This window comes from Pleuronectes platessa, chromosome 9, assembly GCF_947347685.1.
Source record: "Pleuronectes platessa chromosome 9, fPlePla1.1, whole genome shotgun sequence".
Classification (NCBI taxonomy): Eukaryota; Metazoa; Chordata; class Actinopteri; order Pleuronectiformes; family Pleuronectidae; genus Pleuronectes; species Pleuronectes platessa.
Window position 1 is genome coordinate 7,153,881 of NC_070634.1, and position 23,004 is coordinate 7,176,884.

At 44.1% G+C, this 23,004-nt stretch overlaps 1 protein-coding gene across 1 annotated transcript; it reads left to right on the plus strand.

The window, feature by feature from the left end:
- Window positions 1-3,004: 3,004 nt before the first annotated feature.
- LOC128448118 (cadherin-24) lies at window positions 3,005-21,902 on the plus strand. The gene is made up of 15 exons (XM_053430665.1): window positions 3,005-3,061; window positions 3,527-3,625; window positions 6,913-6,993; window positions 11,412-11,706; window positions 12,852-12,971; window positions 13,338-13,505; window positions 15,443-15,624; window positions 16,472-16,728; window positions 16,818-16,954; window positions 17,112-17,233; window positions 18,271-18,388; window positions 18,495-18,803; window positions 18,940-19,129; window positions 19,255-19,657; window positions 21,033-21,902. Exons 1-15 carry the CDS (start codon window positions 3,005-3,007, stop codon window positions 21,900-21,902), a joined length of 3,408 nt encoding a protein of 1,135 aa, XP_053286640.1.
- Window positions 21,903-23,004: the final 1,102 nt, after the last annotated feature.

Consider the following 23,004-nt stretch of genomic DNA (forward strand, 5'->3'; position numbering starts at 1 on the left):
AAGGAGTTAATAGGTGATTTGTGTCTGCTGTCAGAATACTTCTGAAGTTTCTTCGACACGTCAGTAAATTAATGAACACATGAAAGTCTGCTGATCTTGCTTGTTCCGTTCTGTATGAGCAGTGTGGTAGTAAATTATGCATACTACTAATCATTCAAGTGACTATGACAGTCCGAAAGGATATTAGTGCAAAAGGTAAAGAGCTGTTCGCCCTCTACGCTGATCAGTCCTGAATCCTGGATGAAGAAAGCAAAGTGTGGTGTTTCAAGGGACAATGCAAAAGGGACCTCGGGGATCTACATCAAACCAATCCAAAACCTCAAACAAACCCAAGGCTGGGTATAGTTTCGTTTTTTCAATACCGACGACATGAGGCCCCATTATCTGAATAGTGATTCAGTCATGCAGAAACTGCTTGGCACCACATTTCACTGCCCGACCGGGATCAAACCACATCATTCAAACCTTCACAGAATTTATTTTAGAAGTGCATACTGTGCATACTCACAAATAAAGAAACGCACAGGCTGTGTAATCCGGCATATGGGTGTGGTTTTATAGCATTTGAAAATGGTACTTATGTTACTATAATTGTAAATGATAATGATAACTTATAAAGTGTTTTAGGCTAATGTGTGAGTACACTGTACTGTACCGCATTGAGCATACATAAATGTGTTATTATCTGTAAGATATCAACATCTGTAAGATAAATCACAGGCAGGCTTGCATGACGATGTGTGAGGAGACAATCAGAGAGCTGAGTGTCTCCTCAAACCTAAACTAGTGTGTGATTGACTGCAGCTGAAAGAGGAAAGCCTCCCTTCCTCCCCAGCCTCATCCATAGTTCCCACTACGGAAGTTCATTAATGACTGAATTAATGAGCGAGCAAAAACAAAACAAAATGTGGAAACCGGTATGGTGGTCCACACTTTAAAGCTTGCGGAGCCAGACTTGTAAGTAACAGAGCAAGTTCTGAGAGAAGTATTGAATCAAAGTTTTGAGCCTCCAAGACGAACCTTGACTAAAGATTTGAGCGAGCAGTAGGGGTTCCTTGGCTGTTTGTTCAATTTTCCTCTCCTCACAAGGGAACTCCAGCTGAGAGGAGAAAAAACTCCAGAGGATTGGGCCAAGAAGGGAAATGTCACACACCCTGGTTTCTAAGAGACATCAATACATCTGTTTTTTCTCTGTTTGTTTTAAACTAGTGCAGTGCCTGGACCTGCCTGTTTGGAATGTTCTGTTCTCTTGTCCTGTGTTGATGCTCCGGAGCTACTTCAAAAGGATCATTTGTCATTAGTGAGTCCTCCTCAAACATTTCTACAATATACTGTCACTTTTTATTGTTTGTGTGAAGGACGTTGTGTGAAGAGCTTTTTATAAACAGTCTATGGTGCAGAGTGAAGTTAGAAAAACTTTGTCCATCCTACCTGGTTTGTCTGCAATGAAGATTTTACAATGTTTTTAATAAAATGAAACTGAATGTTAACCAATAGGCACAAATTTCTAAACATGAAGAAATTCTGTATATGTTTTTGCCATGACAGAGATCAGCACCTGCTTCTGCTGTGAATGTCTGTGTTAGTCCTCTATGGTGAGATAAAAAGAATCATTACAATGATCTGGTGGGACAGAGGTAATTGCTGACGGGCTGCAAGTTGCCAACCCCTGCTGTCAGCTGCTGCTGTGCTGTTTGGCTGTTTAATCCAACTTTATTAATATTGAATGTATCACATGTCCAAATCACACCAAACTCTCAAAAACTTTCCTTTTTCTAGATATTTTCCACAGACAATTGTATCATATCAGCCTTAAAATGCGCAAACCATTCTTTGACACTCGTCTCTCACATGTTTTGCACCTATAAATCCATCCCTTGTCCCGATGTGCTCTCAAATCCTGACTCATCTAGTTACTGCTCGGGTTTGTATTGTGCTGGCATGCTATAGTTTTTGCTTTAATAAGGTTCCATACACAGCTGGGCGCAAGACATCTGAGGAGTGACCTTAGGGTTGCGAGTTAGCTTCTAGCCGTATGACTAACACGTTCACTCTTAGTCTTCAACTGGAGAAAACCAGAACTTAAGAAAGATCAAGAAACACTGATGTACAAAGCCCGCCTGCACTCTGTAGATGAATGAGTGTTTTTAAGCGCATTGAGCTCAAAGTATGTCTGACGTATTTGATCAAAAATATATCAAAATGTAAAAAATATCACGTGCATCAAATTCATTTAACCTACACATCTAAAGGAATCATTTAATCTTGCATTTCTTTACAAATAAATGAATCCAAATGTAAAGGTGTCTTGTTTGGATGAGTGTTTCGAAGAGAGAGAATTGAAAATCAGTGATAAAATGTGTTTGAGGTCGAAATTTAATGGGCGACTTAATTACCCCAATGGGCCATTTATCAAACTGTTCCTTTATTCTCCAAGACAAATTATTCACGTCAGGACCAATCTGTTCAGCTCACACGATGAAAGTATGCAATCAAAGTGGAAATGAGGAGTGGGGGGTAATTACAGTCATACATTTTAGACATGTGTTGGGCAGCTGGGAGAACACCAGTGGTGCAATTTCATCTTTTAATGCGTCCTCTAGGAGCAATTATCTGGTGCAGCTTCTGAGAAGGAAGGGGAACAAAATCTAACTTATACTGAAGAGGATTGTGCAGACTAGCTACATAAGCAGATTACAAAACACTGCATGGCTTCAAGGAAATGATACAGGCTAACGAGAAAACCTACTGCATGGGTGGGGGGGGGGGGGGGGGGGGATTAAAGTATGTGATAATAAATGGGATGGTTAGCAAATGTGTGGGTTAGTGACTGAGTGTCTGATCACGAGTATTGTTTTTACGAGAACACTGATGGAGAGAGAGGGACGAGAGGAAGAGAGAGGGAGGAAGGGAGGAGGAGGATAGAAATGGAGAGAGAGAGAGAGAGAGAGAGAGAGAGGGGCTGAGTGGTCAGACCTCTCGTTGAGCTCAGATGAACCTCGGCATGTGTTGTTCTCCCACGTTGGATCATTTCAGCTCCGTTACACCGGGAGGACCCACGGTAAGCTCTCCTCTCTCCTCACCCTCCTCTCTCCTCATCCTCCTCTCTCCTCATCCTCCTCTCTCCTCGTCCTCCTCTTCCTCCAACACTTTCTTTTTTCTTCTCCATCTTCGCGATTCACGAGTTTATTGAAGCCACCGCTCTTTACGCAGCCGAGGCAACTTCCCGACCAGTCGGTACTTTACCGTTCAGTTTGCTCCACAACTGATCCGCCGTCAGTATGAGGCTGTTCGCTGTTGAAGAGCACGGACAAACCGCTGGACAGATGTTACCATGCACGCGCGAGCTATTCAGGTGAAATGATGTTGGGCAGCGCGCGGGGTGCGTATGATAGTCTAGACCCAGGTCTTGGGTGAGTGAACTGAGATCCGTATTAATAATAATTAAAAATAACAGCAATAACATTACCAATAATTATAACTTAATTATAACAATAATCCACTGCCTTGGTTTATCATTTAACAGAGATGTAGTGAGTGTGCGCGAGAGTGCGCAACGCTTGTGTCTGGTGCGCGCCACTCACCTGCACCTCACGCGCAGCAGGGGGCACGCTCGCTTATTCAAACATATATACCTGGACCTGGGTTAGTGGCCCACAGAGGTTTACATAGCCTTTATATATATTTATCTGTATTCTATGAAGGAATTGGGACGTTCCATTCATTCTAATAGTTAGACCAAGTGTGTAAATCACATTAATGTGCATACTTTTTCTGGCTTCCTCTAACAAGACAAGGTCATGCTCCAGGCTATTTAGTGTTTTTCTACTAGATATGCTAATAAGAGGTCCAGATGTGTGTGTGTGTGTGTGTGTGTGTGTGTGTGTGTGTGTGTGTGTGTGTCTCTCTCTCTTTGTGTGTGTGTGTGTGTGTGTGTGTGTGTGTGTGTCTGTTTGTGTGGAGGAGCCATCAGGAGCTTATAGAAATATTATAATGCCCGTCTGTGTTTACAGTGCAATGTGACAGGAGGACTTATCGTGTAGGCAGTGCTCTGACACTCTCACAGACAGAGCACCTTTTAACCACGGGGGCATCTCCACATGACAGTCAAGAGCACGGCCCCACACTTGCTCAGCACACATGCCTCTGCAGCGGCGGGGCCCATCACTTCAGGTTAAGTTGCCTGTTCGAGAGTTAAAACCTTGACAATAATGAGGTGACTGATGTGCTGAGCAGGTCTGATGCACCGGAGGGACTCTGAAGAGGTTTTTGTGCACGCGCATGTGTGCGCTCAGTGTGCACGCCGAGAACAGTCGGATGAGAAGTCTGCATGCATTAAGACGAATGGGAGAGGTAGGGAGAGGCCAGGGATGTTGAAATGGAGCAGAGTCAGTCCAGGGCCTGGACGTTAAAGCCAGCCCCCCCCCCTCTCCTCCTACTCCCAGAGCACTTCCAGCTTCCCCCTCCCTGCTTCTCTGCCTCCCATCTCCCATTTTCTCCCTATGTAAAAGGCCTGACATGCACAGGCTATTTTTAATAAAAATGAAATAGCCTTGTTGCAGTGAAGCGACTCGGTGCAGAGTGAAGTGAGACTGAAACAGCGATTTGCAATTTAGAGCTATGTCACCACTCATCATTCCGTTCTGAGCCAGCAACAGCAAATCGTCCTCACGCTTTCATCCTCTATCCCTGCCGTACATTTCACACATGCTGTAGCTCATTCGCACTCGTACTCTAAAGACTTCAAACAGTGAATGACACGTACCGCTGGCAACAAGGGTTCGGAGCAAAGCTGGCAGAGAGAGAGATGTAAGCTGCTACACAATGGCTGAGGAAGACAAAAGTGTTGAGGGAACACTTCTTGTGTTTTGCTAGATTTAAGATGATGGCAACCAGATGCAGATGCTGAACATGGAGCATTACCTATGGATGACTTGGAGTAATTGGTGTGCAGAACAAAAAACAAGGGTGGGTTTCCTCTGGAGCAAAAGAGAAAGGGAGAAGAAATTACTTAATATTGCCTATGATCAAATTCTCAAATCGACTCTGTTCTCCAGCCTGCTTTTCAGAAACTAGGTCAGTATCTGAAGTGCAAAAAAGAACATTGGTTTCATTTTTATGTGTCTCTCTTTTCATATGTAGCATATCACTCAGGAGATGTTATGGTTGGTTTTCTACACGGCCATCAAAGCCCCGAGCATTATTATGGCTCCTCTCTCTTATTTGAACCTAAATTAATCAATGCACTGTACATTTTTTCAATCAGACGAGGCCAGAGGATTTAGGTTTATCACTGAGCTCCGTGTCATTTATGGTCTTTTAATTTTCCGAGCATAGCCGGTTGTGCGCAGGGAAATCTTTCTAACGCTCCTTCACTGTAAATCTGTTCAAGAGTAGTGGATGCATGAAAACTTTATTTAAATGGGTTGGAGCGACCACATCCCTGTGCGCCCATGACTCATGCGCTGTTGCAGCGTGTCTGTGTGTGCGCATTCATATCTGTGTGTGTGATAATGTGGGCCTCCATGCGTGAGAACAGATGTGGGAAAATTTACATTCATGGCGGGAATTAGCAAGGCAGAGTGATGAATGCAGGTGGAGCGTGGATGGAAAAACTGCAATTACACACTTTCCGTCTTGTTAAGCTGCGGACACTTCTCAGTACATCAAGTTTTCAAAGATCAATGGCCGCGATCTGACTCAAATACTAACGAAACTCAGACCATTAAACTTTACGAAAAGGAGGACGAGTCATTGATTAAATTATTTATGAGTCTAATTAATCTCTTAAGGGGAACTTCTCTGTCTAGCGGGCGCTGAGGCATGAAGCGACAATCTTTAGGGATGACATAAATCACACGGTGTCCAGGTAGTTGTGTTCGACAAGGAACAGTAAAGTAGCTGAGCTCCATCTCATCACCAGGACCTCAGGCTCCGAATTAATTAAATTCTTCAAAGAGCTCACTTGACGGAGTGATCAATAGCAAGATTCAATCACAGCAGTGTTTGCAATAGTGTGACTACCAGCATGTGGTACAAAGGGAATTCTGTTTTCTACATCGTTTTCAAATATCAGATCGAAACAGCAGGAAAAACATCCCTGCAAAAACGAAGAATCCTGCTCACTCTTGTATCCTGTTCCCCATTTTAATGAATACAGCGAAGACCACACTAATTATGTGTTCTCTCGTGTGATCTGATTGCAGCATGTGCACTGCATTGGAGAACGTGAGGGGGAGAAGGTGGAATGAAGACTCATGAAGAGGGAGAAGGAAGAACACAAGATGAATCAGTTGGAGTTGGTCGCTCCCCGGTTATTCTTTGAAACGAACTGATCTGGGAACCTCAGCTATGGCGGCACACATACAGTTTCTTCTGCTTTTAGTCTGTGTAGGGGAAAGAAACTGCATGGCTGTCGATCTTTCAGAGGAAGACCAGGATGTGCAAGTAACAAAAGACAAAAGACAACAAGCTTTAGCAAATCCAAGGTTCATGTACTCTGTGAGAAACAAAACACTGAAGAGCCAGCTTCAAAATGAAACGGACGATATTAGAACCCTGCCAAATGTGTCTTTTAAAATTTACGACAGAGAACCTAATGATTTTGACGTGAAGAATAATTCAGCGAGGAAAACAGTCACGCTGAAACATCCTGGATCTGATGCCAAATCCTTAATACCTCAACATCGCCCTGAACTCACTGTGAACCAAGAGGAAAGGAGCAATTTGACTAATGGAGAGATGGAAGGTGTAATTAATGATCACGGCCTAGTGCCGAGTTCAGAGGAGGAGCGCTCTCTCCAGCCCGGGCTCCGTTTGGAGATGGATGTCGGCAAGTATCTGCTCGAGAAGACACCGGGTCGCCCAAAATGGCTCACAGAATCTGAGGTCGTCGGGTCGGCGCCTCGCTCTCGCCTCCGGAGGAGCTGGCTGTGGAACCAGTTCTTTGTGATCGAGGAGTACAGAGGACCGGAGCCTGTGCTCATCGGACGGGTAAGCTGTTGTCGACACCTGTCAGCATGCACATGTGAATCCCCTCTATCTGTGTTAGAAGAGTTTGTGCTTCTTTTCTGAGGGAGCAAGAAAACAAAGCAAAATTTGTTATTATCACACAGAGAATAATTTATTTTGAGCAAACACAAATTCTCTTCTGCTCTTAATATATGCATTTACATGTTTGCCATTGTCAGTTTGATTCATTCCCCCTGCTTTGCAATTCGACTGGTGTGTTATTGAAACCCACTGACGCTTATGGTTATTAGTCATATGGGAAGTGGAAAGCACTTAGAAAATGGAAATCAGCTCCACAGTCACACATAAGAGGTTTCAACACTCTTTCTTTACATACCTACTTTTATGAACCTTAATTAAAACCTGTCCTTACGTGTGTGCTTTATGGAGCTACACAGGCTCCAAACATAGACTGTCGATAAAGATGGACGATATGACAGCCCCCCAAAAGTACAACCAAATCCACCCCTAGTGTCTGGCTGCATTTTAATTCATAAACCCCGCCTCCTCCATGATGGTGGCTGGGACATGGGCCAAGCAAAAAAGTCAAAGTGAATGTTGGAAGAATTTTCCTCAAAGATGTTTCGTGTCATTAGGGCTTTTTCACTCTCATTTTATAGCACTGTAAAATGAAAAACCTAATATCTACCTAATGAAATGTTTAACTTTTAAGTGAACACAGACTGAATATCCCTCATCATGCAAAACATCTATTCATCTACAGCAACATCTGAACATTGTCTGTGCCTCATTTTACAGCAGAGTCAGAGAGTTAGTGAGCCGTTAGTAAGGACCGCCAGTTAAACCAATGAAGAAGAAAAAGTAGGTGGCGACATAAACCTTGGATTGTTTCAGAGTGACACAGACTCATTGGAATCCGGTTTTACCAGAGATATGGTCTGATACAAAACTAATCGTATATCTTATCTATGTCGCTCTTTGATCTGAGGTTTATTTTTTGCTCTTGTTCGGCTGTGTTGATTGTAGAAAGATAGTCTGGAGTCTCGGCTTGTGTTTAACATTAAGTTGGAGGATCATAGGTACCAGCTTTGTGGATATGTACAGATTGTGTGTTTTGTCGACATGCTGATTTAGTTACCTGAGGTTTGAATTGTGTTTAAAAGATGGAAGAGTGTGAACTATTTGCTTTTTGGGGCTGTGAATTAAGTACAAAATTCTGAATTGTGAACAGTGAACGTGAACTAGTTCATTTTAGTCTTTACACACCGAGCTTTGACCTAGCTCTTTTTTAGTGTTAATTTGCACACTCACAGCATTGTTTGTAGACTGCTAGTTAAATTCTTATCAAAGCAATAGCTATTAAATCTAGATCGCTCTCTTGGTGTTTTGCACTACAAAGCATTAAGATCATTAATGTTGGTAATGGAATTTAAAGGAATGGTTGTTTTTCAGATTTTTTTTTATCTTATATGTTGAAATCCTCTTAACATCCTGATAGCCATCAGGAAACAAAGTTAGCGAGCGAGTCAAGGAAAAGTCATTTTCTTGTAGTTACATTGCAGTGTTTTCTTGTGTTTTTAAGGGGTAGCTTTGTCGAGAGGGCTGATGGGAAGTATCAGTTGCGTTTGAGCCTGCTCTTGTGAGCTTCTCCAGGATTACCAACCCTAGCTTTAACTGTTCCTCTGTTCTGGCTCATAAAACAGAACTCTATGACGACAATGTAACCTTGCAGTAGTTTTTGTGTTATCGTGCTGACAAACAAACGAACATACAGGGGTGTAAATGTTATCTCCCTGGGGGGAGCTAATAACCTTAATTCCCTCCTAATCTGGTAGTTACTGGGTACAGCCTCTTCCTTTATTTAGGACCACTGCTTCCTGGGGCCAATCCTTCTGCCCAGAACCAAAGGTTAGATAACTGAATGAGGGCAAAAGACAAAATGATGCATTCATGAGAATACTAAAAATGTATTGAAAACAAAAACAAAAATGTTGTTTGCTTACATTATTCAACATTTTAACTGTAAGACAATTTCCAGACAAATTTGAATTAGTGTTTTTCTGAGCTCTAAATGCTCCGTCATAGGCTCAGGAATCAGCCGTTAATGTAACTGGAGATAATTGCGGTGTTTGTGCTCCCTCTTGTGGTGTCACATACTTGAGTCCTCACCGACGCCACACCAGCACCCTTCAGCTGCTGTCGGTGTCGCTGCATGAAAAAGTTCCGGAGGTGATTTAATCCGCAGCACACCTGAACCACGGATATCCCGGGGGTTTACTTGTAGCATTTCACAGTCAGATGCTCCTCACTAATGCAGCTTCTGGCAGCTACAGCATCCTCACTGTAGGATTATATCAGCTGTAACGCTAACAGGGACTGCTGCCAGCCACTTTGTAGCTAGTAGTATACTTTATAGTGACAGTCTAGATTGGATTCTCACCAGTGCAGTATACACCTCATAAATGTTTAATCTTCCTGGTTGTTATTGATACAGTCAGTGGAGGGGTGTTAAAGCAATCAGTAGACACACAAGACGCTTCACTCCTGTGCAAGCACAGAGTCTTAACGTGGATCTTCTTGTAGTAAAGCATCCCTGCATTGCGAGGAGGTTTAGACGCAAAGTGTATTCACTCTGAGGCAGCATCATTTTGTTTGCCAAAAATAGAGAGAAGAACGTGTCAAACCCATTAACAGTGCAAGGTCTGAGGTGAGCTATCGACTGTTCCAATCACAGGTGTCTCGAAACCGAGTGAAAAAAGAGAGGAACAGTCTGCAGGCGAGAGCCGTGTGCTGCAGATACGTTTAAAACCTGTCGCTGGATGTACCGGCAAGTGAGAGGAGGAGGAAATTTGGATTTCAGAGAAGGAGAGAACGTGACAAAGGAACTGGCTTTGTTTTTAGGGGATAGATAAATTTCTTCCCCGCCGTGAGAGTGTTTTTCCATGCTGACTGAAGCACAGCGGGACTGAGCCAGCAATTAGAGAGTGAGGAGAGAAGGGGCCTGATAGAAAGAGAAGAGGACGGAGGGGGGGGGAAGGCAGGGGATTGAGATAGGCACAGACTCTGACAAAGATGTCTCTCCTTTCGAAGTGTTGGACCAAAATTGAAGTCCGCTTTAAGGAAGAAAGGAGTGAGTGGGATGAGGGGATGTAGGGATGAATTAAAAAAAACAGAGTCCCTTATCTTGCAATTTGTAGGGTATGCTATCATGAGTTTCTATAATCCCTAACTTTATCCTCCCCACACACAGACACACACTCACACACATGAACGCAGACCCACAGAATGTACACCCATATGTGCACTAATCTTACATATTCTCCTGGTCTCTGCCTGAATGCTGTTCACTGTGTGAGCATGAACATATGTTATGATGGAATATGTAAATACATTCACGCCTGCAGATCTCACAAACACACATTGACTAATTCTGCATGTATCGTCGTGCCGGCTATTACATTTCTCACTTTGTCAGTTGCTCCCTCAAATTGCATGTGACAGATTGGAAGCGCTTTGCAAAATTCACTGGAAACCATCTCTGCACATTTGTAAACAGCCACTGTTGCAGCAGAATTTTGAAACCAAGGCTTTAGTTCTCATGAGTATCTAAGGTCCGCAGCAGAGGTTGTGAGTAAGCCTCGTGGATTATGAACATGTGCAGATGCGCCTTAAGGGTAGAGAGATGTGAAGGCTCCTGGTCAGAAAGCTCAGTGTGATGAAGGCTGAGTAATCTCTTTAGCCTTCTATTTCTGTGTGTTTGGCCTTTTACCTATTTAGCTCACACTAATACCCTCTCTGCCATTAAATACTGAACCAATATTCTGCACCACGGAGCAAAACAGAGGGGAAGAGAGAGAGATAGAGAGAGGAGGAGGGGAGAATAAGAAATGTGAGCAGATGGGCATCCTGTGTAACTGAGGTAACATGACGAGAAGAAAGAGACACGAAGCCTGGAGAGAGGGCTGGTTTAAAAGGTACGGGGAGGAGAGAGAGGCAGATGGATTTATGAGACCCGGGAAAGAAAGAGACAGATGGATAGGAAAGAGAGGAAGATTTGCAGATGGATACCGCACTGCGATCTAAAATTGCCTCTGTGAACATACATGTAGGACATTTTGCAGGGCGACCGTCCACATCGATGTGGCTTTGCCCCCAACAGGCCCCCAGTGGCACGTTTGGTCCACTGAGCTGATTAGCTGTACGCATCAGTACTCATCCTGGTCCCATATGTATCTTCCACACCTGGTGCCATTCATTTCCAATTGACCGAGCACATCCCGCCTTATCATAAATCACCCATTTCACACAGTCATGTTTTCGCAGGGCTTGCCAGATGAATGGATGAGCGTTAATGAGCGATACCTGCATCAGCATCCTGCCTGAAGGTGTCGTGGTGATCGACCCTGTGTTTTTAGACTCTGTGTGTTTCTGTCCTCCAGCTGCACACGGACATGGACAGCGGAGACGGCCACACCAAGTACATGTTGGAGGGAGAGGGGGTGGGCTCCGTGTTTGTTATCGACGGCAACACGGGCAACATACATGTCACCAAGTCCCTGGACCGCGAGGAGAAGGACCAGTACCGTCTCGTCGCCACAGCGACAGACCGACAGACCGGCCGAGCCCTGGAGCCCTCCTCCCAGTTCATCATCAGAGTGCAGGACATCAACGACAACCCGCCCATCTTTCCCAGTCAAACCTACGTCGCCATGGTGCCGGAGATGGCCAACATTGGTATATCATCAAAACAACCATAAAGGGAAACTCCAATCAAAATGTATTGAAAGGGGGCTGTACAATGTTGGTAGCGATGTCTGTAATTGAGAGCAGCAACTTGAATTTATGTAATCTACTAATTCCACAAACCCCTGTCTGTGTGTGGGACACAGACAGTTCATCTTATTGGCTTTTCACTTGGCATGTGTATTGTTAGTGGTCCAGGGAGTTGCAGTGCCAAGTTTAGCATAATTTCATACGTTCAATTAAAAATTAAATTAACAGGTGACCAGTGCTCTGTAGAAGTCAGAGGAGATGGGACAGCGTGCCAACAGTCAGTCAGTGTCCATAAAATCTTTATTGGATATAAACCAGGTAGGATGAAAGCAAAGTTTTCTAACTTGACTCTGCACCAATGACTGGTTATAAAAAGCTCTGCACACAGCGTCCAGCACACCAACAATAATAAGTGACAGTATATCGTAGAACTGCTTTAAGAAGACTCACTAATGACAAGGAATAATTCTGAAGCCTCTCCAGAGCTTTAACACAATAATGAATTGGATGCATCATATTGGGTCATCACTGTGCGGTATAGCTGAAGAGCATGAAGCATTGCATTGTGGAATCAGGCACATTTAGGGAACTGATATCAATGAAGAATTCGGTGCAGCTTGATTGAGATTGAGGAGACTGTTGGGCCTTGGTGGAGGTTTATGCGCTTCACTGAGCATTAAAGTCAATTTTTATCATTGAATCACTTGCAATAACATGAATGATAGTTGTGTTTGTGAATGTCAGAAGCAGGATGAAAACGCCCGTCACAGCTCCTGGGACTCCGGGGACTCCACCGACATGTGTTTTTAACAAGCACAAAACCAAAGACTATTGTCAGCATGTGTCTGAAAACATTTTTCCTGGCACAGCTCCAGTGTTTCATGTTTCAATCCATATTCGTGTTGAGAGATAATTGTTTTGAACACCCTGCGCATATGGACATGAAGCGAAGAAGTCGATAAATCCTTTTAATCCTGCTGATATAAGTGTATTTCAGGAGCTACATTTTGAGAGGAGTATCACTTTACGTTACTTGTGAACCAGATTCAGCTTCTGTGAGGAGGCTCTTCACTTTGGTCACCTGAGTTCTTTCCTCTGTTTCACAGGCACCTCCATAATCCAAGTCACTGCCAGAGATGCTGATGATCCCACGTATGGAAACAGTGCCCGGCTGGTGTACGCCATCACTCAGGGACAGGACTATTTCTCTGTGGATGCTCAGACAGGTCGGGTAGCTTTGACGAAAGTGCCACATATCCCCTCAAAGCTGTTTACCATTACACGCCTCTCCAGCTGATGATTACACTTCATAGAGTAAATCCCTGTGGTGCTGCTAGGTATCATATGCTGGGGTTTTTTTCTACCATATGTCGAGTCCAACAGATAAATAACGTTTTAACTACATTAAGCATGATTTCGCTCAGAAGCAGAAGCGGCCTGGAGTCACATGCTTCCCAATGTCCTGATTTGAAAATAAACATACATCTAACTAGCTTTGATGCCAACTCCCAGAGACGTTGTGTCACTGAAATCTGTCGTTTGTGTGATCCCCCCCAACCCCTCCCTCCACAACCCGCCCTATGCTCCACCAGGCGTCCTGCGAACAGCCGTGCCTGACATGGACAGGGAGACCCGGGATGAGTATCTGGTCGTCCTCCAGGCCAAAGACATGGGGGGGCATCTGGGCGGTTTATCCGGGACCACAACCGTCACCGTGAAGCTGAGCGATGTCAACGACAACCCCCCTCACTTCAGGCGGAGTAAGCGCTGCCGTTATCAGATCACCACTTAACTGTCGGTTGTGTTCAATCTCTATATAGCTTTAGAAATGTGTGTGTGTGTGTGTGTGTGTGTGAGAGCAAAGATTAAAATGATGAAATATCTTGTAAAGGCACTTATGACAGCAGCCCGATATTTTCCGCCTCCTTTGGGTCCTGGCTGCCTCGACACGCTCAGAATATGATAGAAGCTCTTAGAGCAGTGAACCATCTACCCCCTTTGATTTCCATCCACTCTTTCTAATCATTGTTTCTGCAATAACGCAACCTTTTGTGCCAGATGACGGGCATTAACATTCATAAACACTCCTGTGGTTCAAATGGACTGTGGGTCCTCGCTGAAGAGTGAAAGATCATGTCCACTCTTTCCTTTTCCAAGCTTTTCCCTGTTCCACGCTATTAATATTTCATCTTAAAGTTCAGTGCGTTCCACTTCAGTAGACTAAAAATCACTGCAGAACATCTCTAACACTTAGACATATACTGCATTTCTCTATATCTTACCTCTCCACTGTTTCCATTTCCCCCCGTTCCTCCCTCCTGACACTCTCTGCTTACTGCCATTCATCTTAATGTTTAAAGCCCTCTTCCTCATGTTGACGTATTGTGCTGCAATACAATGCTCTATAGACGCAATTTCATATTTATAAGTGCCGGCCGAGGGCAACTTATCGACTGGTATCTGATGATCTCGTCCCTACCTCGCCACCTCGCTCTCAGTCAGTGCATGGGTTGGACAATGACACCAGGATTCAGGCTAAAGGCTGATTGAACATGCTCTTTGAATGAGAGGGGTGTGATTTTCAAATTCTTTTTATTACATGAAGGATTTGAATTATTAACATCAGCGAGATCGGGCTCCTCTGATTAAAAGGGTTGCGTTTCCCTGAATATGCTGCTTGTTGTTACGCTGCATGACAAGCACACAGGGGTCACTCTGCTGCTCCGGTGAAATGACACCACCTGCCACACATCACTGGCTTCCTCTCCATGCTGTGCCAAGTGGAAGGACTGCTACAGCAGCAGCTCTATTCTCAGTTTAATAAATGCACTACTCAATCATTAATAACTGAATGGGACTAATGCACATCACTTAATTAGCGGCTTTACAGTTTATTTACTGTTTGTTTAACAGAAAAGCTTGGTGGAAGGATGCTGTAACTAATATTCTCTTAAATCTTTTTTTCACTTTAAAATCAGAGATAGTTTTTAAAACTTTCCTTGATTTCTCAGGGAATAGATCTTCCTCTATGATTCAGGCTCTTGATGAAAAAAGTCTGGCATGGTTTTATAAGGGGACTCTTGTGGCTTGGTGGAGTTAAGTGCTCTGCTGAGTGACATTCTAGTAATCTATCGGTTGATCTTTTAAAGTGGGATCACATTAAACGACGGAAGAAATCAATGTTCACATTTGAGTTGCTCGAGTGGGTAAATGTTCACCACTTACTCTTGATGAATGACGAGTAACTGCGAACGGTTGTTCGTCATTTTTCTGTCAATTAATTTGTCGATGGATCGACTAATTGCTTCAGCACGAAAGAGAATTGTATTTCAAAGCTGATCTGAGACTTCAGTGTACAAAATTCTCTTTGTGCTGCAGCTCTGCAGAGAGAAGCCAAACAGAAAGAGGCGGATTAAGTGTAAAATGACACTTGATTTAAATAATTCCGACATCTGAGGCCTCATATTAGCTTTAACATTATTGCACAAAGCAAAGCCTGTGGACTGTGTGGCTCACCACTAAGATGATATAGACATGAGGAATGTGTGTATTAAATGTAACCACAATTATAGTGTGAATAACCTAAATTTGAATGACTACAATTTAAGACACTTTCATGCTTTACGTCATGTAGTTGGATCATCATTCAGTGCCAGTTGTCAAATCCGTAACATCCGTGGTTTTTCCCTCTGTGCAGGCGCGTGGTCGTTCTCTGTGTCTGAGCTGGCAGCACCGGGTGTGGAGGTGGGCCGGCTCACTGCCGCGGACCCTGATCTGGGAGAAAACGCGCTGCTGGAGTTCACTATCCTGGACGCGGAGGAGGCCGAGATATTCAACATAACAGCGAGAAACCGAGAGGGCATCATCGAGCTCAACAAGGTGAGTGTCGAGACACGGGGACAGACACAATGGGATTCAATGGTGCTATTTTCATATATGCAGAAACAAAAAAGTTATCAATACGTTAAAATCTTATTTCCCCATGTCTTATCTGTTGACATCAATAAATATATAAACAGAATAAAAAAATAAAAAAGAGGGAATACAAAGAATTAAAATAAATGCACATTCCTATCAACTTATTATAAAAATCATACACAAACATTCATGCACACTGAGGTAGTCAGTTATAACCTTGGTTACAGGGAATGTGCAAAAGCAATTGTACATAACGTTGTGCAAAAGAGACAATGTCAGTAGTGTAGTTTTTAATAAGTGACTTTATCTAGCGCAGCTTTAGTTCTATTATAAACAAAGTTAAATTACATTTATTTGTTGAATCAAACACTTCAGTCCTCCACTCAAACCCCAACTGCTGCTGTCAGGTTCAGTCTCTACTGGACAACTAAAGAGTACCAATCATCAGAAACATCAAAACCTGTTGCCTCGTACGAAGAGAGCTGGTCATGTGAATGAATTAGTCTTTTTACTTTTAAGAGTTTGATTCTAAGATGATTATCGTGCAGTGAGATCTTGAATCAAAGGATAAAGAGGGTGAGGAAATAACAGAGCTGGGTCAGTAATTGCCCAATAGGCCAATATGGAATATGTAAGCTACATAGAGGGATGATGAAAAGTAAGTCTCACTGTAAATTAATAAAGAAGCACTGCATGTGTGAAGAAATATAAAGCACATATATATATATATATATATGAATCATAAATGAAAGGCCCTCAATGAAGCATAGCCTAAAGACTGAAGATGCTTTATTCCTCGCCCCAACAGCTGCTGGATTACGAGACCCGCAACTCATATACTTTCTCCGTGGAAGTTGCCAACCCTGTAGTGGACGCCCGGTACCTAAGGAAAGGTCCCTTTAAGGACCAGGCGACGGTCCGGGTCATGATCCTCAACGCTGATGAGCCCCCGCAGTTCTCCCAGACTCGGTACCATCTGGACGTGTCTGAGAACTGCCCCCCTATCTGCTCTGTGGGCCGGGTCTCTGCCGTCGACCCGGACACGGGACAAAGCTCCAACATCAGGTGGTTATTACACCATCACTCACTCTGTCTCTATGGCTCCCATTATGTTTTTTCTTTATTTTTGCTCATATTCTCTTTCCATATCCCAGGTACTCCATTGATCCACAGTCGGACCCCGAGGCTCTGTTCCGCATCGCCTCTGACACGGGCTCCATCAACACGGTGATGGAGCTGGACCGCGAGCTGGAGCAGTGGCACAACATCACCGTCATCGCCACACAGAGGGGTACGTCGGCCCCTTCTGCCCTCGGGGGGGGGGCAGAGCTCATCAGAGTCATACATCACAGAAAGCGAAACCGCCCGGGGTCGGCGGCACAGTGTGCGGCGTGTGAATGATAGAAATTCAGTGATGATTTCAACATTAGTGTCCTGTTCTCTTTCAGACAATCCCAATCTTGTGTCAAGGGTTGTGGTTGCCATAGAGACACTAGACCAGAATGACAATGCCCCGGAGCTGGACAGGCAGTACTCCACATCTGTGTGTGACTCCAGTGTCCCCGGTCAGGTCCGTTCTTGTTGTTGTTGTTGTTTTTGTCTTATACTGTATGTTCTTGTGTTTTCCTCTCCTCCTTTTGTTAAAACCTTTTCCACAAACTGGTTGAGTGGAGACAAAACGACCTCGTTTTTATTTACCCAGCTTTACATTTCCAAATATTATGTCACGGAATAGAGAGGTAGCACTGTACCATCAGTCAGGGAGGATATTAAGAAAGTCCTGTCAGGATCATTGAAATAAACTACCCACTACTACTATTCCTGTTACACTAATCCTTAAGATTTCACTCCAGGCTGATGTGGTTGCCTTGGTAACAGCAAGTGCATTTTAACACCACAGCAAACGACGCAGTCAAGCAAACTCACACTGTTCTGAAGGAGAAGTCGGTCAAAAATAATTACAATCATGTTCTAATTTTGTGCTTTTCCTGGTTCCATCAGGAAAAGCACAAAATTAAAAGACTAAAAGACTAATCAAATTTCCCCAAATATCCTTTTCTTGTTTTGTGGACACATTTTTGATAAAAAGATTCTCAAATTCAGTGACTAATTCGGCGCAGCTTCTGTAACTCCTTCACAATAAAAGCCAACGTGTCCTTTTGCCAGCTGAATGCTTTTACGGTGAAGCAGACACTGACGTCGGGTTTGCATGAGCGGCACCTAAGTGCAGCTCTGACGCAGCATGAGGAGACTGAACCATGAACAGTGAAATTAAAAACAGTAACGCTGGATTACACGATTCATTGTTTCCCCTAAATCCCCTGTGGTGGACTCCATCGCAGAGGTAATTATAGAATGAAAATTACATTGAATGGTTTCTACTGAGAAAATCCCAGCCATAAAATTGATGGAAAAGAAACTGAGGTGGATTTCATGAAAATCAAAAGGGTTTTAAACTAAGTTTGTGGCTGCAGTCAAATAGAGGTGTTTACCCCAAATTTATTTAAATAATTTCTTCCAGTCATGTGTTGCATGTGTCAGCAATTCCACCACAGCTTTGTTTATATGCCCATATGAACCATCATAATAGAGCATCCTGTTCTGCAGGTAGTTCAGGTTCTGCGAGCCATCGACAGGGACCAGGGAGGACAGGACACGCCGATCCACTTCAACATCCCCCCAGAGTCCAGCTCTGCCCTCAATCTCACCATCAGGGAATCTGGAGGTAGCAATTGTTTCTTTTCATTTAATACACACCACCAACAGAAATCGGTGTGTGATTTTTGTGCAGTGACCATGTTGGATGTGTGTGTTTTTTGCCACGTTATCAGGTGTGACAGCCAGCCTGGTGCTCCAGTCAGCTTTGGACCCCCTCCCTGGCTTCTCCTCATCCTTACTCACCCTCTACGTGCCGGTGGTGCTACGTGACGGGGCCTCGGGTCTGACCAACACTGGCACCGTCACTGTGACCATTTGCCCCTGTTTGCGAGGGGGCATGCAGACGGAGGATAGGGGGAGACAGAGGGACAGGCGATGGGAGAGACACATGGTTTGTCTGCCCATGCCGTCCGCCTCTCCGTCTCTCATATTCAGTTTGGTCACCTTGCTCGCCATGCTGGCTTGTGTCACCACTCTGCTGGGTAGGTTGGGTCGATCCCTCCAAGTCCCTATAAATATATTGTTTGTGATTTTTTTAAAGACGCTGAGCACTTGTGTCAGGTCGCTCCTGTAATGTCTAAAGAGAATGTGTTCGTGTGTCTCTGTTTTGCCCTTTAGTGGTCTGTGCACTCTCGCTGTCATTGCGCCATCAGAAGCGAGACTCCCACTCACCCTTCGAGGAGGATGATGTCAGGGAGAACATCATATCCTATGATGACGAGGGGGGAGGGGAAGCGGACACCGCAGCTTTTGACATTACAGCCCTGCAGAGCATGCACAGAATGCAGCACATGCACAACAGAAACATGTGAGCTGTGCCCAAATAATTAAGATAAAAAAGGGGGAAAGTTTATCTTGCCATGGTGGCTTATGGGAGAGTGTGCGTGTTTGTGTGTGACTGTGTGCTTCTCTGACATTTATCTCTTGGCACAGATGGTACACCCAGCAGAATCCGCCGAGGGCCAGGGCGTACAGCTGGAGCCGTAACCCGCGCCCCGGCCTGGCCCCTCAGCAGAGGCCGGGCTCTGCCCCGCTCTACGGGCGCCTCTGCTACGGCATCCACACGCTGCCCGTTCTCCGGGATTATCCAGCCGGGCCACTGGAGGCAGGGCTGCAGTTAACACAGCTGACCCACGGGCTCACCGGAGGTCATATTGGCAATTCCCTAGTCATCCAGAACCAGAGCACCTTTGAGCCGCTGCTGCACTCTCCTGAGACGAGCCCTGCTAGTTACGAAGCAGAACACATTCTGGCGAAGAGCAATATTACCGACAGAAATAAAGGCAGTGAAGCGAATGAAGAAGCAGATACAAAAGAGAATCTGGATCAGGCCAAGGTCAGAGAAACAAAGCAAACATTTCTATAAGCATCGTATAAACCATCTTATGAATATTGAAAATTGGGGTCCCTGCAGGACACTTTGTGTTAAGATCTAAGCACCACTGAATTCAAAACATTGAATAGTCCTAATTTACCTGTAAAACGTTCCAACTCCGTTATTCATCTTTTCAGCTCTAATAAGTCAGATCAGGTCAAAGAATCTGAAACTGAATGACGGAAGATTTGTTTTCCTTCTATTCATGAAGTCGGCAAATGGACTTGATCTCAGCAGTGTTCGTTGATGCATGTGCCTCTTTGAGTGTAGCTACTGCATATGAGTGTGATTCAAAAGGTAGTTCAAATCATTTCAAATTTTAACTGCCCTTTAAGTCATACAGAGAGAGGGAGAGAGAGAGAGGCCCTGGCTTACATGACAACACAACTAGAATGCCACTCAGTAGCACATACTTCCACCAAGGCCCAACAATGGTTTTATATCTGGATCTGCACAAAATATCAGTCCTCTCAACATTGCTGATTGTTTTCATCAAGATTCATCAATTATTCTCTGAGAAATCAATGACAATATAAAAAAAAACCTCACACGTTATTAAAGAAAGAGAAAGAAATAAGGTTAAGCCTCAGCACAAAATATCATGGAAGTTGTTACCTCCTTGGTGGAGGTGATATGGCCAAGCCTTATTTACATTGTGGTACTTCACCACAGGATCTAATGGAACATATGTCTGTTAGGGATGAGTAACCCAATCTGTCTGAGGGAACTGACAGAAGGCTCGGTTGGAATAATCTGACTCTCTCGTCAAATTTAAGATGCTCTCACATATTCTCTGAACTCCGTAGAAAGTCCGTCTTCTGACGTGCATGTAGCCGTGTTTTCATCTCTTGCTTGTGTTTTTGTTTACATGTTTTAGTTCTAAATAGAATTAAACTATAATTTAAAAAGACACCAGAATTCACGATAAAAGATTCAGGCTTAAACATCCAGTCGACCGAGGGAAATCAAATCTGTCCAAACACATTAGGTTCACATGATCCAAGAAAGAGAAGTTCACAGGAGCGCCTGGAAAACCTCAAGCATTTTAATTATAAATATCAATGTGTCAACTCCTCCAAAAAAAGGGTTTTCTGACTAATAGCTAAACTTCAAATGATCTAATTCAAACCACATAAGTTAAGAAAAACATATTCCAATGTAATCACTTCAGTGGTGTTGAAATTTCAGAATCACATGATGCAGGGGTGATAACATTCTTATAATTCCTTGTTTCTAAAAATAATGAAAATTGTTTGGCTTTTAATTGCTTCCATATATTTGTCCCTGCGTGTCTTTTTGAATCGTCTAATTTCTGCCTTCTCCTTTCCTGTAACAGACAAACCCAACAGAAGCAGTGCTGGCACCAGCCGACGACGCTGCTAAACTGACCTACTCCGACCCAAATGAGTCTTCTCTCCAAAGTCACGCCAGCTCCTCATCAAACCAGCATGAGGGGCGGCCGGGGTCATCGCAGACTCAGATCAGCACGGGAGCCACCAGCTGCACCCTGGATGACATTGATACTGATTGCTCCATTCCCTCGGTCTCAGAGAGAAATTATTCAAACGCTAGTCAGATTCACTCTGTGAACCCTCCTGTTTACCTGACATCAGACACGTACAGCATCGTGGGCTCGCTCAATCCCAACAGCAGAGGGACGTGTATGAATGGGACGAGCAGCGGCGTGTTGTACCCAGCGGGGGTGCAGCTACTGAACACGTGCAGTCTCCAGAGAAAGGATTTGACCCCGCAACCTTTGCCCTTACCTGGGGGCGTGTTTGGCAGCAGCAGAGGCTGGCCGTTCAGGGCGGAGCCTGCGACGGCTGAAGCCTCCAACCCGCAGCCTCTCTGTATGGAGGACCTCCTGAACTTCCGCCTGAATCAGGTCACCTTTGACCTGTCACAGCCTCCCTATGACTCACTGCAGACTTATGAGTTTGAGGGCCGTGATTCAAGAGCTGAGTCACTGAGCTCGCTGGAGAGCGACAGGGAAAAGGACGATGGGCGGGTGGTGGGAGGGATGGAGGAGTTGAACCAGAAGTTTCAGAGGCTGGTGGAGATCATCCGAGAGAGGGAGAGGGAGAAGGAGGCGGAGAGAGGAGAGATGCGGGCGGCTGAGGAAGCTGAGACCGCAGAGGCCGCTCTGAGCGAGCCTCATAAACAAACAGAGAACCAGAAAAAGGAAATACAGAGATGGGATTTCTAGTCTGCAAAAAAGGAAGAGGTTGAAAGAGGAGCGCTCTGTTGACAGTGATAGATTTTAAACACAGCAGGAGGGGAGAAGTACACGTCCTCCGACAGGAACCCTCTTGTTTTTCCTCCCTGCCAGGAAATTTCCATGAGGCTGACAGTAGGTCGAGGTGGAATCAGTGCACAGCGTATAGTTTTCACATCCACTATGTTTAGAAGATGCATATGGAATCCGTCACTTTTCACACTTGTGTAACTGATATTAATAATGCACTTGGGCTTTCAAAGCGGATGTTATGAAAATTTAACTTTTTTTTTTTTTAAATATTGATTCTGAGCCCTTGAAAGCTGCATTGTTAGAAAATAGGCCTCGTTAAAAATGGAGTGGAATTGTTAAATTTAATATTGATAGTTTAATAGGGGCCCACTCACGATGCCTCTTTGGAATCTGAATGGAACATTTGCATCTGAGCTGGAGAGTGTTAGAACCACACAAGCGCTCAGCTCTGTGGGTCGACTCCGCCATGTGTTCACGGAGACTCTCCAGGGAACCTGACTCTCTACGTTTATATACTGGAGCTCTGTAGCGAGGGTACGACTCCAGCGTGTACTCTCCATTACTTTAGCAGAATCTGCTCACTATGCAATTTGCACACAGAAATGATTAGATTGTCACTGTTGAAGAGTTGTGCACTGTTGAACAGTGAGTAAATAATGTCTATATGTAGATATACATCAGACCTTGACTTCAGTGGTTATTGCTCAAGAGTGGACAATTCTTTTTTTTGGGAGGGGGATATTTACTCAAATGCAGGAAATGAAGGGTTTGCAGTTATGAAACTGTTGCACGTAAAAGATTACAATTTATAATGTTCCCCATAATTTCCCCCACACAATATTATATGTGTTTAGCCGTCTAGAATTATCTCCAAAGGCTTATTTATCCTCCCACCTTATAAAAAGACAGACTTAGGCAAAAGTCATTATGAGAAGCTGTGCACACAAGCATTGTTGTATTTTTTTTTTCTAGTCCAGAAAAACACAGGCAACAGCAAAACAATCATTTACTTTTAGATTGTGTAATGTTATTCAGGCAATCTGTCATTTGGCTCATTTCT